The sequence below is a fragment of the Erigeron canadensis genome, chromosome 5 (genome assembly GCF_010389155.1).
Source record: "Erigeron canadensis isolate Cc75 chromosome 5, C_canadensis_v1, whole genome shotgun sequence".
Classification (NCBI taxonomy): domain Eukaryota; kingdom Viridiplantae; phylum Streptophyta; class Magnoliopsida; order Asterales; family Asteraceae; genus Erigeron; species Erigeron canadensis.
Window position 1 is genome coordinate 17,181,899 of NC_057765.1, and position 20,320 is coordinate 17,202,218.

At 34.2% G+C, this 20,320-nt stretch overlaps 2 protein-coding genes across 2 annotated transcripts; one reads left to right on the top strand and one right to left on the bottom strand.

The window, feature by feature from the left end:
* Positions 1 to 7,478: 7,478 nt before the first annotated feature.
* On the top strand, positions 7,479 to 11,329 carry LOC122601261 (protein FAR1-RELATED SEQUENCE 5-like). Its single transcript, XM_043774025.1, has 5 exons — positions 7,479 to 7,536; positions 7,976 to 8,783; positions 8,870 to 9,128; positions 9,319 to 10,024; positions 10,713 to 11,329. Exons 1-5 carry the CDS (start codon positions 7,479 to 7,481, stop codon positions 11,327 to 11,329), a joined length of 2,448 nt encoding a protein of 815 aa, XP_043629960.1.
* An 851-nt stretch (positions 11,330 to 12,180) lies between these two features.
* LOC122601262 lies at positions 12,181 to 18,540 on the bottom strand. The gene is made up of 11 exons (XM_043774026.1): positions 18,510 to 18,540; positions 18,282 to 18,422; positions 17,475 to 17,540; positions 17,097 to 17,390; positions 16,587 to 17,005; positions 16,031 to 16,174; positions 13,780 to 15,296; positions 13,518 to 13,695; positions 13,297 to 13,422; positions 12,279 to 12,703; positions 12,181 to 12,184 (listed from the first exon to the last, which is right to left on the bottom strand). Exons 1-11 carry the CDS (start codon positions 18,538 to 18,540, stop codon positions 12,181 to 12,183), a joined length of 3,345 nt encoding a protein of 1,114 aa, XP_043629961.1.
* Between the last annotated feature and the right edge of the window lie 1,780 nt (positions 18,541 to 20,320).

Sequence of the window (20,320 nt, forward strand, 5' to 3'; positions counted from 1 at the left end):
CGTATATATTCATAATCCCTTCCATATTCCACCTTTTACGTTCATTTCTTCTTCTCTATCAATTTTAAATATCTCCTATCATTCAAACTTCTCTCTCAAAATCTTTCAAACATCTCTTGATCTTTCCAATCATCTCTAGAACTTCCCAAATGGCTTCTTCTTCTCAACAAGAAATCATTCCAACATATCTCATCTCTGAGAAATATGATCCAGAAGGGATCCCCTCCTCTAATCTTGTTTCTTTCCAGGCCTCTAAACTCATTATAAAGGCCAACAACTATCTTGGTTCTCCTAGTATCCCAGAAAATGTGGAAGGATACTTCTCCATGTTAGACTTCATCAAGGGGTGTGACGTCAGAATGACGATTTACAGAGATCCTGAGGAAATGCCTCTTCATCTCCTAAGAGAGTTTTGGTGGACTTGTGACTATGACAAGGTCAATGATGTCATCACTGGATCTGTGATGAAAGGGGAACACAAAATATCTATTACTGTTGACTCGTTGAGGCGTGCTCTTCGTCTTCCTCAACAATCTGCTGAGCGTCCGTTTGTTGGGTTGGTATCCACCCAAGTATGGAAGGAATGGCTGGCAACCATTGGATATGGTACCAATATTGAACCTGTGCAAGCTGTGCACAACAACCCCCAAAAGAAGTTTTTGCCAAGGGTGTGGAGGCTACTGTTCACTCATGTAATACAATGTCATGGTGGCAACAGTGGATCATTTGATCAAGCCACTGCTGGTCAGATGCAGATGATATATACACTGGCAAATGGTCAATTCCTTGACTTTGCCAGTGTCATTTTTGAAGATCTTAAAGGGAAAGTATCCATCAAGAATAGATCAAGTTCAATGCCATTTGCAAGATTTCTATCACTGATCTTTAAACAGGAATTAAAGGAGAAGTACATGCCTCCTGGTGCTCAATACATGTTGTCTCCCAGAATTGCCAATACTGTATATAAGACTCCAGCATGTGATCCAGAACAATTTGAAGCAAGATTCGCTGAGCTTACTGCAGCAATGAATCAGGTACTGATCACTGTTTTTCCTGAACAATATGCACCAAACCCCTCTGGAACTGGTGTGCTGGTAATCCCCCCAGCAGCCTCCAAAGCTCACAAGAAACCCAAAAAATTAAGAAAATTAAAAATTCTCTCTTCTTCCACTTCACCTCCTGCTGCTGTCCCAACACAGCAGCAGCGAGTACCAAAGGGTCCAACCACTAAGGTTAGGAAGTCCTCACGACCCAAGGACATTAGAAACCCAGCTAGCCCATCAGCAGTCTCCCAACAGACTGCTGACGAGAATATGGGAAACCGTCAGCAACCACCTCAAACTTCTGTAGGCGAGGTTGGTGTAGAACATGGGTTACCCCAGCCCACTAGAGTTGAGTCAACCACTACTATAATTCCCCCTTCTTCTCAACCCTCTGAGTCACTGACAGCAGCCAGATCACAGGTGTTGATAGAGTCAGCAAATTCTACGGCCGATGATGAGTTGGTGCGACAACACACTGACTCTGAGGCACCCGGTTCCCCTGACCCTTTAAATTTTTCAGTTGAAGCGAGAGCTGGTATTCATCATGTTGAGAATGTGGTGGTTGGGTCTGGTGCTGATGAGGTCATAAATGAACAAGAAAATGTGATTGCTGAAGGTAATGATGATGAATTGGTTGAAAATGTTGTGGAAAGTGGTGGTTTTGATGTTGGTGATGATGTTGAGTTTGATGATGAAGAGAGTGATCTTGAGCTAGATGATTTCATGGTTGAAGATTTCCAGATGGATTTCTCTACCCAGGCTGATGTACTAGTTAGTGACATGGAGGAGGATGCTGATAAGGAAACTGCTGCTGATGATAGTGCAGCAGTTACTGAAAATGTTGAAGATGTCGCTGCTGACACTCACACTGAAATTGTTGATATAGCACCACAAGCAGCCACCTCAGAACAAGTAGATGTACAAGCACTAGGCATGCCCTCCTTTGGCATGCCTTCTTCGTTTCGTACTTTCGGGTGTACCTCTGGCAAGCCTGCTGATATTCCATTAACTGCCAAAGAGTTGGGACTTTCCTTCAATACCAACTCCGCTGACAAGCTTGCCAGGATTGAAGAAAACCTTAATGATCTCACCAAGGCTGCTTCTATTGCAATTAAATTGAAAGATGTTGAAGACGATGCCTTGGTGAATACACTAAAAAGCTGGTACCTCATGCAGAAAGAAAACTCTGCCAGCATCGATAAGATCAAAGAGAAATCTATCTCTATAGATGTTGATCAAACTAAGCTGCGCATCTTTTCTTCCTCTATTAGAAGAGATTAGCAGGCCATCCGGGGAGTAACTCGATCGCTGTGTAGAACTGGTAATGCCACCAGAATGCTTGCAAAGAAGGCATCCTCTAGCAGTAAAGCTGCTGCTGCTGAGGTTAAGAAACTTGCTGACCTGGTGTCTCTCCTTATCACCCAGGTTGAGAACAACTCTAAGGCGATCAGTGCCTTGGAAACACAAGTGGCCAGTCTTCCTCCTCCTCAAGTCTCATTCACTGAGGAAGATCGTAAGTGCCAACAGAAGCTAGAGGCTGAAGTTGGGGAAATCAAGAACTTGCTCACCCAACTTCTCAACAAGAAAGAGGCTCTGACAGCAACTGTGGAGGTTGTTATTAATAATACAACCTCCAAGGGGGAGAAAGTTGATGCTGTCATCTTGGATCTTGTCTCTAAAGCAGTAAAAAAGGTAGTGAGTAATATGTTTGAAGAAACTGCTAACAAGGTCCTTGACGAAGATGATAATAATGCTACAACCACTAAAACAACAAATGAAGAAAGAGCATTAGTGGCTGTAGAAGGAACAAGTTCCCCATGCTGAAGTTGAGGGGGAGACAGGTGAAAATGCTGAGGGGGAGCAGTCATTGGCTATGAGTGATGCTCCTCCGGATCAAAACGTGCTTAATGAAGAAGAGGAAGCAAGTCCTCAAACATTAAAAGCAGAATGGGAAGCCGCTCGCATTCAAGAAATGGAGACGGATAGATCTAGAGAGATGCTCCCTATCTTTCATCCTCGCTATGTTGCAAATGCTCAAGTTACTCAGATGACTGAGGCTGGAAGGCAGCAGCTTGTAGAAGCTGGCGTTCTCAGCAGACCATCCTCCTCACTAACTGCTCAAAACGTATCCATCACTTCCCCGGCAGGCAATCAATTTCAGGTGATCGATGTTCTCTCTCTTACTGCCGAGGGAAAAACTCAAGAAGAGGCCCTGGAGGAGCTTGACAGAATAAAATTGAACGAGGAAAATGAAAAGAAAAATCTGCAGTTCATTTCCCAGTTGTCCCTCTTCGAGAAGGATCAGATGGATGCTGAACAAAAGATGTTGCTGACCACTGGTGGGCCTCAAGCTCTCTATAAACAAAAACAAGCTGATGTAGAGCAACGATTGAAAGAGAAAAGAGAGAAGTTTGAGAGCGAGAAGGCCAAGTGGATAAAGATCATGAATGATAGAAAGAGGAAGGAAAGAATAACTGCTGTTGAAGTTCACAAAGCAGCTTTGGGAACCAAATCAAATCTGAAGTTCATAAGAGAAGGGGACACTGCGGCAACAAGAATTGAAGATGTGAAGATCACCAACCTTGGAGCGTCAGAATGGTTTGAAATTTATATGCTGATAAAGAACAAAAAGGCTGCCAGTTATGTACACCTTCAGAAGATGCTGAAAGAATATTTTGATAAAGCTCTGAAGTTTGAAACAAAGTTCAAGGCAGACCTCCCATTGCTGAGAGCTGTCTTTGGGACCCCAGCAGCCGTTACCTTGTCAGCAGGCAAGCGTATACCTAAGAGGAAACATGCTGAAAGACTCCTGCTTGCTGACCTTCCTCCTATCCTCACTGATGCTGGTCTGAATCGGAAGCTACCTCCCAGAGCCTTCTTTGAAGAAGGAAGAGTTCTTGAACAACCTGCTGGCATCTTCTTCAACAACTTTCAAAATGATGAACTCTTCTTCCGCATTGCTGAAATGGAAAAGGCATCCACTGGATTTCTGATTGGCCTCAGGAAAAGGTTTGTCAGAGTGTCGAGTGCCAGATCGGTCATCAGCATGATAGATGAGGAGCTAACTAAGCCTCATAGAAGAGATGATCCGGTGCTAAGGATAGCCAAGCAAGAAGAAGCTTTTGAAATAGAAGCAGCAATGGCCTCAAATGTCTTTGACATTTAATGTATATTGCTTGTAACATTTTTTTTATGAAATACAGACATTTTTCTCTTCCCTCATTTGTATGTCTTGAGTGTTGTTCACTTGGCAAGTCTCCTCAGTAAATAGGGGGAGATTGTTAAGTCTGGGATTCGCTGAAGAAGACTTGCTCGCTGACGTATGTCGTCAGCAAGTCTTTAGCAAGTCATCAGTAGGTGAAGTGACGTCTTCAGCAAGTTGAATACTCCAACATGTTGGTCATGGCGGGAAGAATTCAAATCAAATGAAGACAAGAAGTCACATGGTGGTTAACCAACTGTAATTTGCCTTGAATGGCAAAGGTACATGTTGGGACCAAAGCAAGGGTTCTCTCTCTCTCATACCCGATTTGGTATAGAAGACAAGGGCACATGATTCAAGTACCATGAGCCAATTGGATGTCGACAACCACCATCAAGTCACCATCAAAGAAGGCTGTGTTGCCCTAATTCTTCCTCTATATCAAGTGTGTGTCACTTGTAATTGTTTAAGTTTTTAATGTGTCTAGACTTAGCAATTACCTCTGTTCTTTTGTATTCTTGTAAGTCAAGTGTGTAAGATCAATCATGTATTCATCGTTTAATCAATGATACATATGATTATCCTTGCATTGATGTACTACAATTGAACTGGATATTGTTCTTGTTATTTACTTGCTTGTCTAATTTAAATATAACATAAGTTGTGCATTCTTGGACCATCAAGGGCCCCTAACGTGCTTCGTGACATGGCAACTTAAATAAATCTAGTGTACTATGTGTACAAGTCCAACAATAACCACACGTCACATTCACCATCACACATCATTATCTATATAGCATACATAATTAATAAATTCCCAAATAACCGCCCAAGAAAATCCCATACCACACATATGCATGAGATAGCTACAATAATTAAAGGGTTATTTGTTTGAAAAGTCTATCAACTTGTCCCAAATATCTTTTATGGGGTCCTAACAAAAAAGTTATTTATTATGGGGAACAAAACCAGCTAAAACGTCTTTTTGGGGTTTATACCGGCTAGAGGCTGATGTGTATCCGGTTATTACCACGTGGCAGTTATGTGTACATACCTGGAACCCACTTAAACCTTTTTTCTTTAATTATATATAAATATAAATCTAAATTCATGGAAAAGGTCCGATGGAATTCGTCTTTGATTGTATAGTGATAATAATTGATTCATCAATCAAGATTCTCTCCTCTCTCTCTTTCTTTTCTGATTCAGGCTACGCCTACAGCTGGTCACTATTATGTTGAGGTTTATTAAATATCACCGGAAATGGTGGAGGAGGTTATGGCGGCTGTGGGTACGGTCGGAAATAGTGCAATTGGTGGAAGATTGCGGTGCTAAGTGTGGTGGGTTACCAGTGGTGAAGGTGAAAATGATGAAGGTGTTTTTGGTGGAAGATTGGTTCTCAATCATACCCACTGCGGCCATAGCCATCTCAGGCGACTCTATTTCCGGCCAACCATTTTCTGCTCTTATACTTTGAATTTTTGATTCCGATTTCTTTCTTTAATTTGTTTTCTCCCTTCAATCTCTATTGATGCATATATAGATACTGATGAATTATTTAGATCTATAGCTATAGATATAAATATATAGATATAGACACAGTAATTTGCATATAGCTCTTGATTGATTATTATGGAACTTAATATACAAAGAATTCAGGGTGACGATGAAATAGAGAGACATAGTGTTTGTTTAGTTCGATCACAGATTGATTTTTAATTGGTTTAGTTGAATATTTTTTTTAAGATTTGGGTGTGGCTTCATCTCTTTTCTTTATTTGGATGTAATTGGAAGATGTCAAAGACTTTCAGATGGTTACATACATAAAAAAATAAATTAAATATGAGGTGGAAAATCCAAATCATTAATTAGTCTAATAAAAAAAATACAAAATAAAAGTAAAAAATAAAAAGTGACCGGCTACCTTATTGCATGGTCAATATAGATGTTTTAGCCAGTTTTATTTCCCATAATAGATAACTTTTTTGTTTAGACCCCAAAATAGGTATTTGTGACAAGTTGAGTGACTTTTCATGTAAATAGCCCATAATTAAAAGGGATTATATTAAAACTACGTTTTGTTGTGTCCCTTAGCGTGATAAAAGCAAGTTATCTTATCTTTTGGAGATTCACAAACCAGAAATAAGAACAGTTTACCAAGCTTGTTATGTATTTCCGATAACCTATACTCAACCAATAAATAAATATGTCAAACAAAAGGACTACGCAAAAACGTAGCTAATATCCTAAATAAAGTCACCAAAATAGTAAACATTAAAATTGCCAAATCTTAATTCATTAAAAGCCAAGATTTTATATATTTTGCCTTCTGCTGCTCGAAAGTCATGAAACATCAAACAAGTTGATATTGGATTTACTAACCACCTGTTCATATGACACCAAAAAGAAAATAAAAGAACTTTGCATTTTATTACTTGATGATCATGAATAAAAGACAACAATTTGTTAAAATGACTATGGTTTTTGTAGCCCCAAAAGCAAAACAATGTCTGACACTAAAGCTAACAATTGACTCCACACAATTGATGGCCATATCTATATATGAAGTTCGATTTAAATGGCATGACAAAGAATGCAGAATCAAAAGACAACATAAGGACCAAGGCAATGCACTAAATGGTTTTGGACTTCTCCTTAATTTGTCAGCCATTATTAGTATGAAAATACACCACAATATTTAATATAAATATATGCAAACACAGTGATCAACCCATCCCAATGTCACAACCATCTATCTACAAACATATATATATATATAGGGTGGATAAAGTTAGTCCAACAAATAAAAAAAGTCCATGGGACCAAATCTGGGCCGTTGATTCTCAAGATCTGATAAAAACACGGAAGGGTAATATGGTCCTTTTACGTTCACTAATATAAATAACAAAAGCCGAATAATTTATCCCGTTATTCTTCTGCAACCGTTACGGATACACCATCTGCAACCGTCGACCGTCGGCTTCACCACCGTCGACCGTCGACATTCATCATCTGCAACCGTCGACATCTCAATAAACACCTTCTTCTTGTTCCTCGTTAACATCTGATCCCGGCTATTAATCCTATCACATAAATTTTGCGAATAAGAAAGCTAGGGTTCGGAATATTTTATAATTATTCCGGCCAGCGGCGTTTGGTAACACGTTCCGGAGAAATTCTTCTTCAGCGGTGTTTTGTTGTTCTTCAAATTTCCGGCGAAGTTTCCAATACATATGGAAAATTTTGATGAAGAAGTTAATTCAACAGGAAACAACGGTCAATCTGAATCAAGTAAGTAATTTCTTATCTAATTATTCTATAATTTACTATGAATTTAATTTTGAATCAATTGTATTTTATTTTAATAATATATGTTGGTTAACTGATAGATTTTATTAAATATTTGTATGATCTTCAAATATCGTATTAACATGCAAAAAGAGATAATGCGATTTATATGATAACTCTGTGTTTAACTGACCTATTTTATTAAAAATGTGTTTGATTACGATTTTAAATTTACAATTAGATGTGTCATTTGTAAGTGTTCTGTCACTTGTAAGTTACACATGTAAAACTATGTAACTTAGACATGTGTAAGTTACAATAAGTAAAACTTACACATGTGTAAACTTTGTAGGTTATGCATAGGTAAGTTAGTATAACTGTAAAAAATAAGTGTCCTGTAAGTTGATAATATAAATACAACAATATTACTATTTTGTTACAGGTTCCTTTAGTGTATCTACAAGAAATTCTTACAACAATTCAGGGATTTCTTCATACGATGAAGAAGATCCAGTTGTTTATCCAGATGCACCACCGGAGTTCATACCAGTTAGGGGAGCTATTTTTGAGAGTCTAGAAAAATGTATTGAGATGTACGAAAGATATGCTTACCATTCAGGTTTTGACATTAGAAAGTCAACACAAAAGAAATTACTGAGTGGAATAGTGAAGGAAAGGTATCTTTTGTGTAACAAGGCAGGAAACACTCGAGGTGATACAACAAATGTTGAGAAAAGGCAGCGGACTTCATCAATACATGTTACTGGTTGCAAAGCAAAAGCTATTTTCAAGATTGTTGAAGGAAGTGACTCATATGTTTTAGATACATTTGAGCCAAGACACAATCACCAAATGGTTCCAAAGGAACATAGGCATTTATTGAAGAAATCAAGACAGTTAGGTTTTGCCGAAATGAATTTCATACATAAAGTATCCACTTCAAACATAGGGGCAACAAGAGCTCACCATATATATAGCAACATTCAAGGTTCATACAAAAAAACCCATGGGACAGTTACAGATTTCAAGAACCATAAAACTGCCATAGATTGTTATATAGGATTAGATGACGCCCAAATGCTGATTAACAAAATGGAAAACACATTACAATGTGTCAGAGGTTTTTCTTTCAATTACAAGGTAGAAGACAAAAATCTTGCTGGTCTTTTTTGGGCGGATGAAACGGCTAAGTTGAACTTCAAGGAGTTTGGAGACATTATCTCGTTTGATGCTACATATAGGACAAATAAGTAAGTGCACTTAAAATGTACATTTTCTATTACATATTTTTACTATGTAGTTTGCAAATCTAACTGTTGCGTTTTTATTAATTTAGGTACAACTTAATATTTGTACCTTTCACTGCAATTGATAACCACAAAAAAACAGTATCAATTGGAGCCGGCATGCTGCACAACGAAAAGTCAGATTCTTACAAGTGGCTACTTGAAAAATTTCTACAAGCATTTGGCAGCCAACCAAAGATGGTGGTTACAGATCAAGATCCTGCAATGAAGAAAGCAATTGAGGCTGTTTTACCAGAGTCAAGACATAGGCTTTGCATGTGGCACATTACGCAAAAGCTTCCATCAAAGGTAAATGAATCTGATTATTTTTGTAGCTTTTGATATTGTTTTGTTAATTGCATCATGATAGTTATCAGACTGTTTATTACTTTTAGTGTGTTTTTATTCAAAAAAAAGTAGCATATTACTGTTAGTTTAGGATGTTTATTCCATGTTTTATGATTTTAGTAAATTTCACTAATGAATTTTGAATATCTAGGTGGGAAACGATATGTTTGAGCATTCAGATTTCAAAAAGAAATTCAATGATATAGTGTGGAATTTATCGATAGATACAAATACGTTTGAGAAGAAATGGTTTGAAATAATGAAGGAGTTTGGTTTGGAGGATCATGAATGGTTTACTCACATCAGATCAACATGGATACCTGCATATTTTAGAGACTTATATATGTCAGGTTTAGTGAGGACCACATCCAGGTCAGAGAGCGAGAATTCATTTTTTAGCAACTTTACAACTGAGAAATCGACTTTGGTTCATTTTATGTTGTCATATGAATCGGCTATGGAGAAGCAAGGGAGCAGATTAGAGTTTTTGGATCATCAATCTCTTATCAAAATAGCACGGTTTTCAACACGTCTTAATATCGAAAAACAAGCATGTGATGTCTACACGCGTGCAATCTTCCTACTTGTTCAAAATGAGATTCAAATATCCATTTATGATTGTGCTCAGATTTCTGTTAATTCAGAAGAAGGTGTTGATGTGATTTTGATTAGAGAAATAAAAGAAATGCATAAAAGAACTGGAAAGTCTGCTGAAGAGGAAAAGAGGAAGAAGAAAAGGAAAAAAAAAGGTGTTGAAGAGGACGAAGAAGAAGTTGAAGATCTAAGAACTGTAGAGGGAGAAGAAATTGAGGATACAAATAGAGCCTTATTTTCAAAAGATCAAGAAAATTCTGCAAGTACATCAAACAATGAAAGAGTTAAAAAGACATTTACTTTCAAGATACTTCTAGTGTTTATAGTTTTTAAACTAGAAAAATTGTTCTTTATTCATATTATGTTGAAGTTTTTTGTACATAACAATCTTTGTTGGGATTATATGTGCTGATGTGTTTAACATCTATTTTCTTTTAAGAAGGTCGTCGTTTTATGGCACGGAATGTTAATTATAGAACTCACTTAGAGTAAGTTTTGTATTGGCACTAGTTGAATAAATCTGCAGGTAGTGACTTTTGAATAAATTACACCTGAACATGTGAATATGTGATCTTGCCCAAGGCGGAGAGATATTAGTTTAGTAACGTAGGAATAGGAAGGTTTATGAGTGAAGGTTTATTTGAAGTATCAGGCATTTATCTTGGATATATGAATAATAAATATGAGTAGTTGAATGAGTGTTACGATTTCCACCTTCTGAAATTTTCATGTTATATTATAAAAGTGTATCATAATTTAAAGAAAAAGTTTTTTGAAGTTTGAACAATTGAACATCATTCTGCTAGTTTCAGTCATATGTTTAAATTCCATGAAAAGACCACATCTAAAATCTGGATATGGATCCATCATATGACACTGACTAATTAATTATATCTCTGAATGGTATTAATTTGTTTGTTTTGTTGCTTGTTAAGTTGATACATAACATAGCAAATCAGACAGTTGTATATAGCTGCAAGACATTTGAACGTTATGGCTTCTTGTGTAGACATGTCTTTTGCATGTTCAAGGCAAACGGTATTGACCAAATACCAGAAAAGTACATTATTAGGCGTTGGAGAAAGGATCTAATTCCTCCAGGAATGAGAACAAGAAGAACAAGGTATGGAGAATCAAATGAAGAGTTTGAAAGGCTAACAAATGAAGCTCATTACATTGTTGAGAATTGCATGACCTTGTTAGGAAATGATGAAGCTATGCTTTCAGCATTTGTTGATAAAGTTAGATCATTAAAAGGTGAGATTGAAGATGGGTTTACAAATGCTGGAATAAAGAACAAGGATAAGATCATTGAAAGTTTCTTAGGTGTGACAAAACCTGCAGAAAGAAAAATTGAAAACCCAGAAGTAGAAGGATTCAAAGGTTGTGGAAACAGATTAAAGAGTTCAAAGGAAATTGCAATGGAACAATCAATGAAGCATAAACGAAAATGTGCAAGTTGTGGAAAGATGACTTTTCATAACAAAAGAAATTGTGCGAAGAAAACAAAAGAGGAAGAAGAGAGAAAAGCCAAGGCTGAAGCTCTTAAAGCCTCCAAAAAGAAGTAAATTGAGGACAATAGACTTTTATTGAATGAAGCAATTTTTCCATTATTGTTTTGTAATTCATTTCAATCTTTATTTTATGTTCTACTGTTGACAGTTAAAAACCATTTTAAGCTGTTTTTTTTCCACAATATATTAACTTTTTGAAGGTCATTTTGCTTATGAAGGCTGTTTTAGTATTTGAAGAACAATATATGTTTATGTGATTGTTTCCATTATATTATATCAGTGGCCAGATCAAGTAAAGTGTACTGATTGTTTGAAGGATACATTTATAAGTAGGTCGTCCAAAATGGTGCTTTTGCATTATGTTCTTGTCGATGGAACTGGATCAGACCTTGGTGACTGTAGAAAGTATTACCAACGCAATAAGTTTAAGAGTCATGAGTATGAGAAAGTGCTTGAAATTGTGTTTTGGAATCTTAAAGATTCGCCTTCTAGTCCAGTGACTGCCAATCAAAAGGAAGTCTCATCAAAAATGTATTTGTTTAGTTGGGCTTCAGAACTTTAACTTATTTGACTGCCAATCTATTTTGTCAATTTTTTATCAAGTTATTTGATGTATAATTGTCTGAATTGAAAAAATGTATCAAGTTTAAATAAAAAAGTATCAGCATATAAGTGTATCAAATTCGTTGGACGATAACAAAAAAAGTTGTGATTTAGGTAGTTCTTAATATGCTAATATAGAACAAGTCAATAGCCCCTCTATCTGGTCATGCAAAATGTAACTAATGCATATTACATATCATCTAAACTAGTCATCAAAATTATCAAAAGAAAAAGTAAGTCTAAACTGCTACTCCAATATGAAATCCAACATGGTCTTCTTAATCCGTGAACATAACGAAAAATCACCTGCAGATACACAAATAAATTATAATCATCTAACAAAACTATAAAAACTACAACAAAGAAAAAATTAATTTATCTAATTTTTTATAGGTATTACCGGGTAATGACAATTTCCATAGTCTGCTTAACCCTTTCATCAATTTCGGCTGAAGACTTGTTCTCAAGGATTCTTCTCATAAACTCTGGAATCTTAAAATAGTCTTCAACCTCAGTTGTCACATTGTTATGCAATTCATTCAAATCTGATGTAAGCATCTTTGTCACATACTTTTTCCTTAAATCGTACAGTTGATTTTGTTGAAGTCTAACATTCCCTTTTATCACGGATTCATTCACAAAACCACTGTTAAAGTTGTACAAACCATTTCCTTTATATACCCCCATGTGTCTCATTGCAAAAATGCCAGAATCATTAAAATTTCTCTTTGTTCTCCAATTCATCCTAACAATGACGGGTTTTGATTGTACAAAGTTGGTTACAACAGCTTCTTCAATAGCCATGTATGTACCAAAAAGTTCCCTCTGAAAATGAAAGAATAAAGTTTATTACATCAATATTTGATAATAATTAGTCATATTTGTCATGCCAATGACTAACCATAAATAACAAGCCAAAACTAATAAAATGTCTTGAGGGATTTAAGTAAAAACATCTATGAATTTGCTAAGCTAAGTGAGCCTTTTGTGTACCAGAAAGAATAAATATGTGGGGCACATAATTTGACATCAAGGAGTTTAAACACATACAAACAGTATCAACGAATGACATAGAATGGTCTTTAACTACTAAACTGAAAGAGTTAAAAAATTTCTTTTTTCTCATAGGGTTAATAATCAAAAATTCTAATTTTTAATCTCAAACAGTTAACGGTATTAGACTTACCAGCCTTCTTTGGTAGGTTCCATATATCAGATCAACATTATCACTTTCATGAATTCGACTGTCAAGGAAGTGTATCTCTTTTGTTTTTAATTTGAACACAATCACATAGTAAGAGACTTGAGAAATCATGGGAAAGAAAACTTGATCATGAAAATACAATTTTATAAATTGAAATCAAATAATTAATACGAGTATATAAAAAATTTAAATTCAATTAAGGAAGTAGTCTTACCAAATCAACATCTTTTAAACTTTTCAACCCATATTGTTTCAAAATATCAGCAATCCTGTTTGAAAATACAATTTCATCTTGCATTTGTTTATCAGCTGAAGAATCAAATTGTATCATATCTGGTGACTATTTCAGAAAAATTATATGTAAATGGAAAAGTTAGTATTGTATACAATGACACATTTATCTATATCTAAAAAGATAAATTTTAAGCAACTTACAATGATATTAGTATGGCAAAATAGTCTAACAGTTCCTTTCATGTCTCTTTTACTTTCTTCATAATTCAAAATCGAAGCCCATACATCAATGACTTGGGCAATAATCATATGTTCAGGCCTCATTGTCTCAAAAACAACTCTCGGAGCCTTCAATTGATCCATTTTAAAGATTGGATCACTGCAATTTCATATTAATTATTTAAAAATATATGTTAAACATAAATAAAACAACAGAAATTAGAGAGAAATTTTTTTAACTTACGATGGATCACACCTAGCTGAGAATATGGCACTTGAAACTCTGTCTTCAACCGAACTCAAAATTTCGTTAACTTTAACTTCTCTCATATAGTACGGAGATGTAAGATGATTGGTAGTAAATTTGTTACGTTTAACCATTGGAAAGGGATTTGGAACATTTTCTTTATTTTCATTAATATCACACCCTTTCTTAGAAACTTCAGAATTTGACACCTTCAAAAATGGCATCTGCGATATATTTTGAGACACTTTTTCAGTGTCAGGGAGTGACTTGAGATCTTTCACTTTCAGAGTTTCATCTAAGTCTCTTTGTCCATGAATTTCTCCATCTTCAATGCTATCGGGTGAGTCAAATCCAAGGTCAAAACTTGGTAAAAAAGGATCAACCTTTTTCTTTTTATGCACACCTGACTTCTTTTTGATTTCAGAATCATTAACTTCCAATATGGTACGTTTTGAATTCAACTTATTCAAAATCTGATCAATTTTTCTTTGCTGATCAACTTTCATCTTATCTTGATTTCCTTGATTGGCTTCAGCTGGATTTTGAATTTTGTCCATCAAGTCATTCTGATCAAGTCCAGCTGTAGTACTTTTTTCTCCTATTTTATGATCTGCATCTCCTACGTTGTGAACGCTAGATTCAATACTTTTTTCTCCTATTTTACGATCAGCTTCAATTCTGTCGACTTTGTTCTTATCTAGATTTCGTTCGTCTGATTCAGCTGCATTCTGAGTTTTGTCCATCAAACCATCACAATCAAGTTGATTTCTAGTACTTTTTCCTCCTATTCCATGGCCTTCATCTCCTACCTTTTGAAAGATAGATTCCACTGCTTTTGATTGACTGCTTTGCTTGTCATCTTGATTTCCTTGTTTGTGTTCAATGGCTTCAGGTGAATTATGATATTTTTCTTTCAAAGATTCACGATCAGCTTCAATTCTGTTAGTTTTTCTTTCCATGCTATGTTGTTCATCTCCCACCTTGTCAAATGTATATTCAACATCTTTTGATTGACATCCTTCCTTATTATCTTGTTTTTCTTGTTTGTGTTGAATGTCTTTAAGTGAATTCTGATTTTTTTGCTTCAAACATTCACGAACACCTTCAATTCTTGTAGTTTTTCCTGCTAATTCTTGATCTTCTTTTGAAGTTAATTTAACAGTTTTCTTTTGAAGTTTATCTTGTTTTTGAATAGCAATATTATCAATTTCACCTTCAAAATTTTCATCAAGACCAGTAACATCTTTCTGTCTTGGATTTGAACATTCACCTTTTTCATTGACTGTTTCCCTCAATCCTTTTTTTGTACCAAAAAATTCTTCCTCGCCAAATTCATCTTCAGGTAAGAAATTATAAAATTCTTCCATTGTAATGTTTTCTTCAAAAATTTGTTTAAGGTGCAGGATTTCATCATCATCAGGCCGAATCCTCAATCCATTATGAAATAATTTCACAAGCTCTTTGTTCAGAGTTTCCCTCATATGCATTCGGTCTCGAATTTTTCTTCTAATAACCTGTTACAGCATAGAAATTATTTGTAAAGAAAATGTAAAAGAATATTAAATATACCTAATCCTTACACTAAAATTAGGTTACAGATGTGTAAGTTATACTGCCTTACAAATGAATTGATGTACCACGTGTAATTTATGTAAGACCCATTTTAGACCATAATTAAATATTTTGAAGAGTTACACACCCATTTTGAAATAATTAATTAAACAGTGGACAATTCAATGAGTTCACCCTGTTTTCGCTATAGCCTAACCCGTTTTATACCAATTACCCAACCCACCCAGTTTACCCAAATATGACAAAAAAGTATACATTGATAATATTTACATACTCTGTGGTTTCTATGATGTTGTATAATGCACATAATGTAATATGTATTCAAAATGTCTAAAACTACAACATCCTATGTCCCCAAATGGTAAGGCATAAAGCTTTGTTCATATAATTAAAAGAATAACATTCGAACTTCCAAGTTGTTAACTATTATTTCCAGCAAACCAGTTTAATAAAAAGTCATTATAAATACATCTGAAATTATCATTTAGTTATAAGCAAAAAAAACTGGAAAGAACTTTATGAATCCTAAATTTTCATACCTGAATTTCTGTTTCAACTCTAAAAAAGTTCATATCCTAAAAAAGTTCATACCCTTTTTTTGTTCCAGAATCATCTTTTTGTGTTCCAATAGCCTCTTTGATGCCCTTTTCCTCTTAACTTCACGTGTTACTGATACCATTTTAATTTCTTCAGTAACCTTTTCAAAATCTCCATTTCTGGAAATTTCTTTTTCAATTTCTTTCAAAGATTCCAAATCCCAGTTTTTGAAAAGAGGAAATTGAAAATTTTGAGGCTTTCGAGCTTCATGGGCATAAAGAATCTAGAAAACAGAAAGAAGACAACATATGATTAAACTTAAATTATTATTAAATGTAAGAATGGTAAACCATAAAATGAAAACTTATAATCATAACAAACATACAAGAAGAAACATGATAGGTCCATTGAATTCAAAACCACGGTTGTTAATTCAAAGAAATTAACAAAAAATCACACCAGTCAAAACCACGAGCTTCATTTATTTTTGTAATGTAAGGTAGAAACTTCTGGTTCACTGTGTTGCACTTAATTCCTTCAACCATGGTTGTCACAAAAAAAACCAAAAAATTTTGCTTGAATAGCATACCACCAGTCTTTTGGTCCTCCATTTCTCTCATTAAATCCTTCAATGTTAATCTCCCTGTATGATACTGTTTCCTCCAGTTTTTGACAATTTTTTCTGAAAAATCTACCTGAGGACAGTAAGGTATCTTCTTACCACCAATAGGTATACCAAAGACATCATGCACCCTTTCTTTGTTAACTAAAACAAGATTTCCATTAACTTCCAAAACTGAATCTTCTGATGAAAACTTCTCTAGCACGTAATATGCTAATCTTGTTGGGACATTCATTATGGAGAACTTAATCAATGAACCAAACCCTAATTGCTTTATGTCGGCTTTCTGTTTACTAGATAAATTGTTCATAAACGAGTAAAAATTTTTCTTGGAGGCCCTTATATAAAGCCGTTTCTCCTGAAATTTTTTCCTACCCTTCCTTTTGTTTGCATTCAAATCCTTCTCAACATAATGTGATCCCTCGTCCTCATCATCTTGTAAATCGACATTTAACTCTACTTCCTCTTCTTCATTGATACATCCCTCATCTTCTTCAATTGAATCTGAACTTTCTAATTCAGTGCTTTCTTCTTTCTTCTGCTTCATCAACAATTTGTGCTTCCTCTTCTTCTTCCCAATTACTATCCTCTTCCAAATCATTTTCTCCAAGATCCTCTACTTCATTGTCTGTTTGTACATTATCAACATTCACCTCTACCTCATCTTCTTCAACATTTTCTTCTACCTCATCTTCTTGGACATTATCTTCTGCCTCATCTTCTTGGACATTATCTTCTACCTCATCTTGTTCACCATCATCTTGTTCCTCTTCTACCTCATCTTCGCCACTATCATTGTCTGTTTCTTCATTATAATCAATATGCACACATTTTCTTTTACGAAGTCTAGGTCGTCGAAGTTTCTTTTTATGATTTACTGCCATAATCAAAGTAAAATATATTATATTAATTTAAACCAAGTATTTAATTTAAACATTTGATTGAGGTATTATATACAAACCTTTATTAATTTTGCGACGAACAAATTCATATCTAGGTTTGGCATAAGATACTTTTTTGTATTTACCTGCACGATGTAATGACATGATTTAAAAACAATATAAGAAAAATAAATAAAAACATTCTGTAAAAGAACAAGTCTATCTGGTTTACAACTAGAAAAGTGTCATGTTTCACAACTAATAATAGTGTATCAGATTTTAAAAAAAAAAGTATCGTCTTGCTTATTAACATTTATGTATGGCATATACATAAAAACTATAGCCATTTTTGGAACTTCTTGTATCTTAAACCATTTTGGATGTGATGTTTAGAAAAAAATCTATAGCTAATAACAACCCTCTTACATATTGTGTTTAGAAGCTATGCTATTACATGTTAAAATGGATAAGAATCGTCATTAATCTCTCGGTTGGGTCTCAAAACCGAAAACATATGTATTCTGTTAATAGATGAAAGACGCAACTCCTTAAAAGAAAAAATGATGGGGTCAGAGTGGCTCAACCAAAAGACCCCAGGATCACTCTTTAGCTATCAGACCTACACTCTTTAATAGTTATCAACTGATTTAAAGAAAAAGGAATTATATAGTAATTGGATTCTAACTAGCTACACAAATAACCTAATTATGAAACTGACTCTTCTGCACCCAAATAGTAACTAGAAACAGTTAAATCATTATATATTCATTTGATTCTAGTAACAACAAAATTTAAAATAAAAAACAATAGTAATTGGATACTATTAACAACAAAATTGAGCATTACAATAGTAATCGGATACTAATTAAAAAAAAACTATTTTGTACCTTTTTTCGTTCTTTCCTCATCATTCGAATCAGGTGATTGGGTTGAGCCATCTCCAAAATCAATAGTAATCGGCATTTTCCCTTTTTTAGAGTTAACTTTAATTTTTGATTTTCCTTTAACTTCGATTTGTATCATTCTCTCTGCAATAGATTCGAAAAAAACTTGTAAAATAATACAATATAATACACTAGTAAATTAAAAATTACAAGAACGAGCAGTAATCATACTTCCTGATGAAGAACTCTTCCATCTTGTCATTTTTTTAATTAAAAGAATGAGCAGTACACAGGATAGATCAGAAGTTACTATTTGATAAATTTTATTTAAAGATAAACGAGAAAAAGGGGAAAATATTTTGTAAGAAAATGACGAAATAGATTTTTTATGCGTGACTAAATGGACAAAAATTACATTTTTAGTACCTCAACTTGACTAAATGATACTCAATAACTAAAGTTTTGTGTATTTTTTAGTTTTGGTAGCATGTTTATACGATGTTAAATTTTGTCGTTAACACCCTTGATAAAATTACAATTTTGATACCTCAAGTTGTCAAATTCCGTTAAGATCTCGTTTGTAATAGATTCCAATCAAGTGTCGTTTGTAGCATTTTCCCGTGACATGAGTTTTTTCCGGCCATAGATCCACCAATGCATTCGGTTCCTCCACCATCACCTGTAATTACATCAACAACATATGTGTGTAAGTTAGTTTTAACCTTGTGTAAGTTATGTTACCATGTGTGTAAGTTAGTTTATCCATGTGTAAGTTAGTTTATCCATGTGTAAGTTAGTTTTATGCATGCGTAAGTTAGTTTTATCCATGCGTAAGTCAGTTTTAACTATGTGTAAGTTAGTTTTAGCCCTGTGTAAGTTAGTTTTAGCCCTGTGTAAGTTAGTTTTAACCATGTTTAATTTATGTTACCCCATGTGTAAGTTATTTGAAACATCTGTAAGTTATGTTACCCCATTTGTAAGTTATTTCAAGCCATGTGTAAGTCAGTTCTAACCAAGTGTAAGTTAGTTCAAACCATGTGTAAGTTAGGTCAAACAATGTGTAAATATTGGGTCTATTGGGCGATGAATATAAATATTGGGCCATATTCAAAAATCACTACTAGGCAATTATCCAAATAAATCCATACACAGCAATACACCTTTACCCCATCATCAACAAATTCCTTTTTTTTAGAAAAACAATTCACAATCGATTTCAAATGGAAAACCCCTAAATTCAATTCACAATCATCAGATATCCAACTTCTCGAATTTCAAGGTACAAAAACGCTAATTCAATTCAATTTTTTTCCGTTAACATTTTTTTTTAATTATATATACATGAATTTCCTTATGAGTTTTTTTTGAATATGAACATAATAATATATTTTAGTGCTTAATTAATTGTCTATACTTTTTTAATTTGTTGTAGTTTATAATATGTTTGATGAATATATTATAATAAGGTATTTCATAATAATGTATCAGATCTATATGTAATTCACTAATTACATTTTTTTTTGATATATCAGTCTCTATTATATGTATTAGATTTAAATGTTTTTTATGTGTGAAATGCAATGCATATATAACCAATTTCTATAAATATGTGTAGAAATACTGTATAAGATTTGATAATTTGTGTTTGTGATTTGATTTACAATTAATTTTTCTTAGGGTTGGTTAATTGAGAAATTATTGAAAACTTGTCACATTGATATTATTTTGCGTAGGATTTAACATTTGAAAATGTGCTTTAATTGTGATTAGGTTAGTATAGTTTGGCTTAGTGGCTTAAATTGATAAATCTATTTTTAATATATGTGTACTTTTTATGATATCAGATTCAAATGGATAATACAAAACCTGCAGAAGGTTTTAAAAAAAGATCAAATCAAAATGAAAACAGTAGACAGTCGAAAAAATGTCGTACTGTAAATGCAAAGGAGTCATTGAGAAAGGTAAAAGGAAAAAAACAAGTTAAGAAAGGATTGGGAAGTAAAAGGAAGTTGTGTAAAGGAAAAAAACCAACTCATCCATCT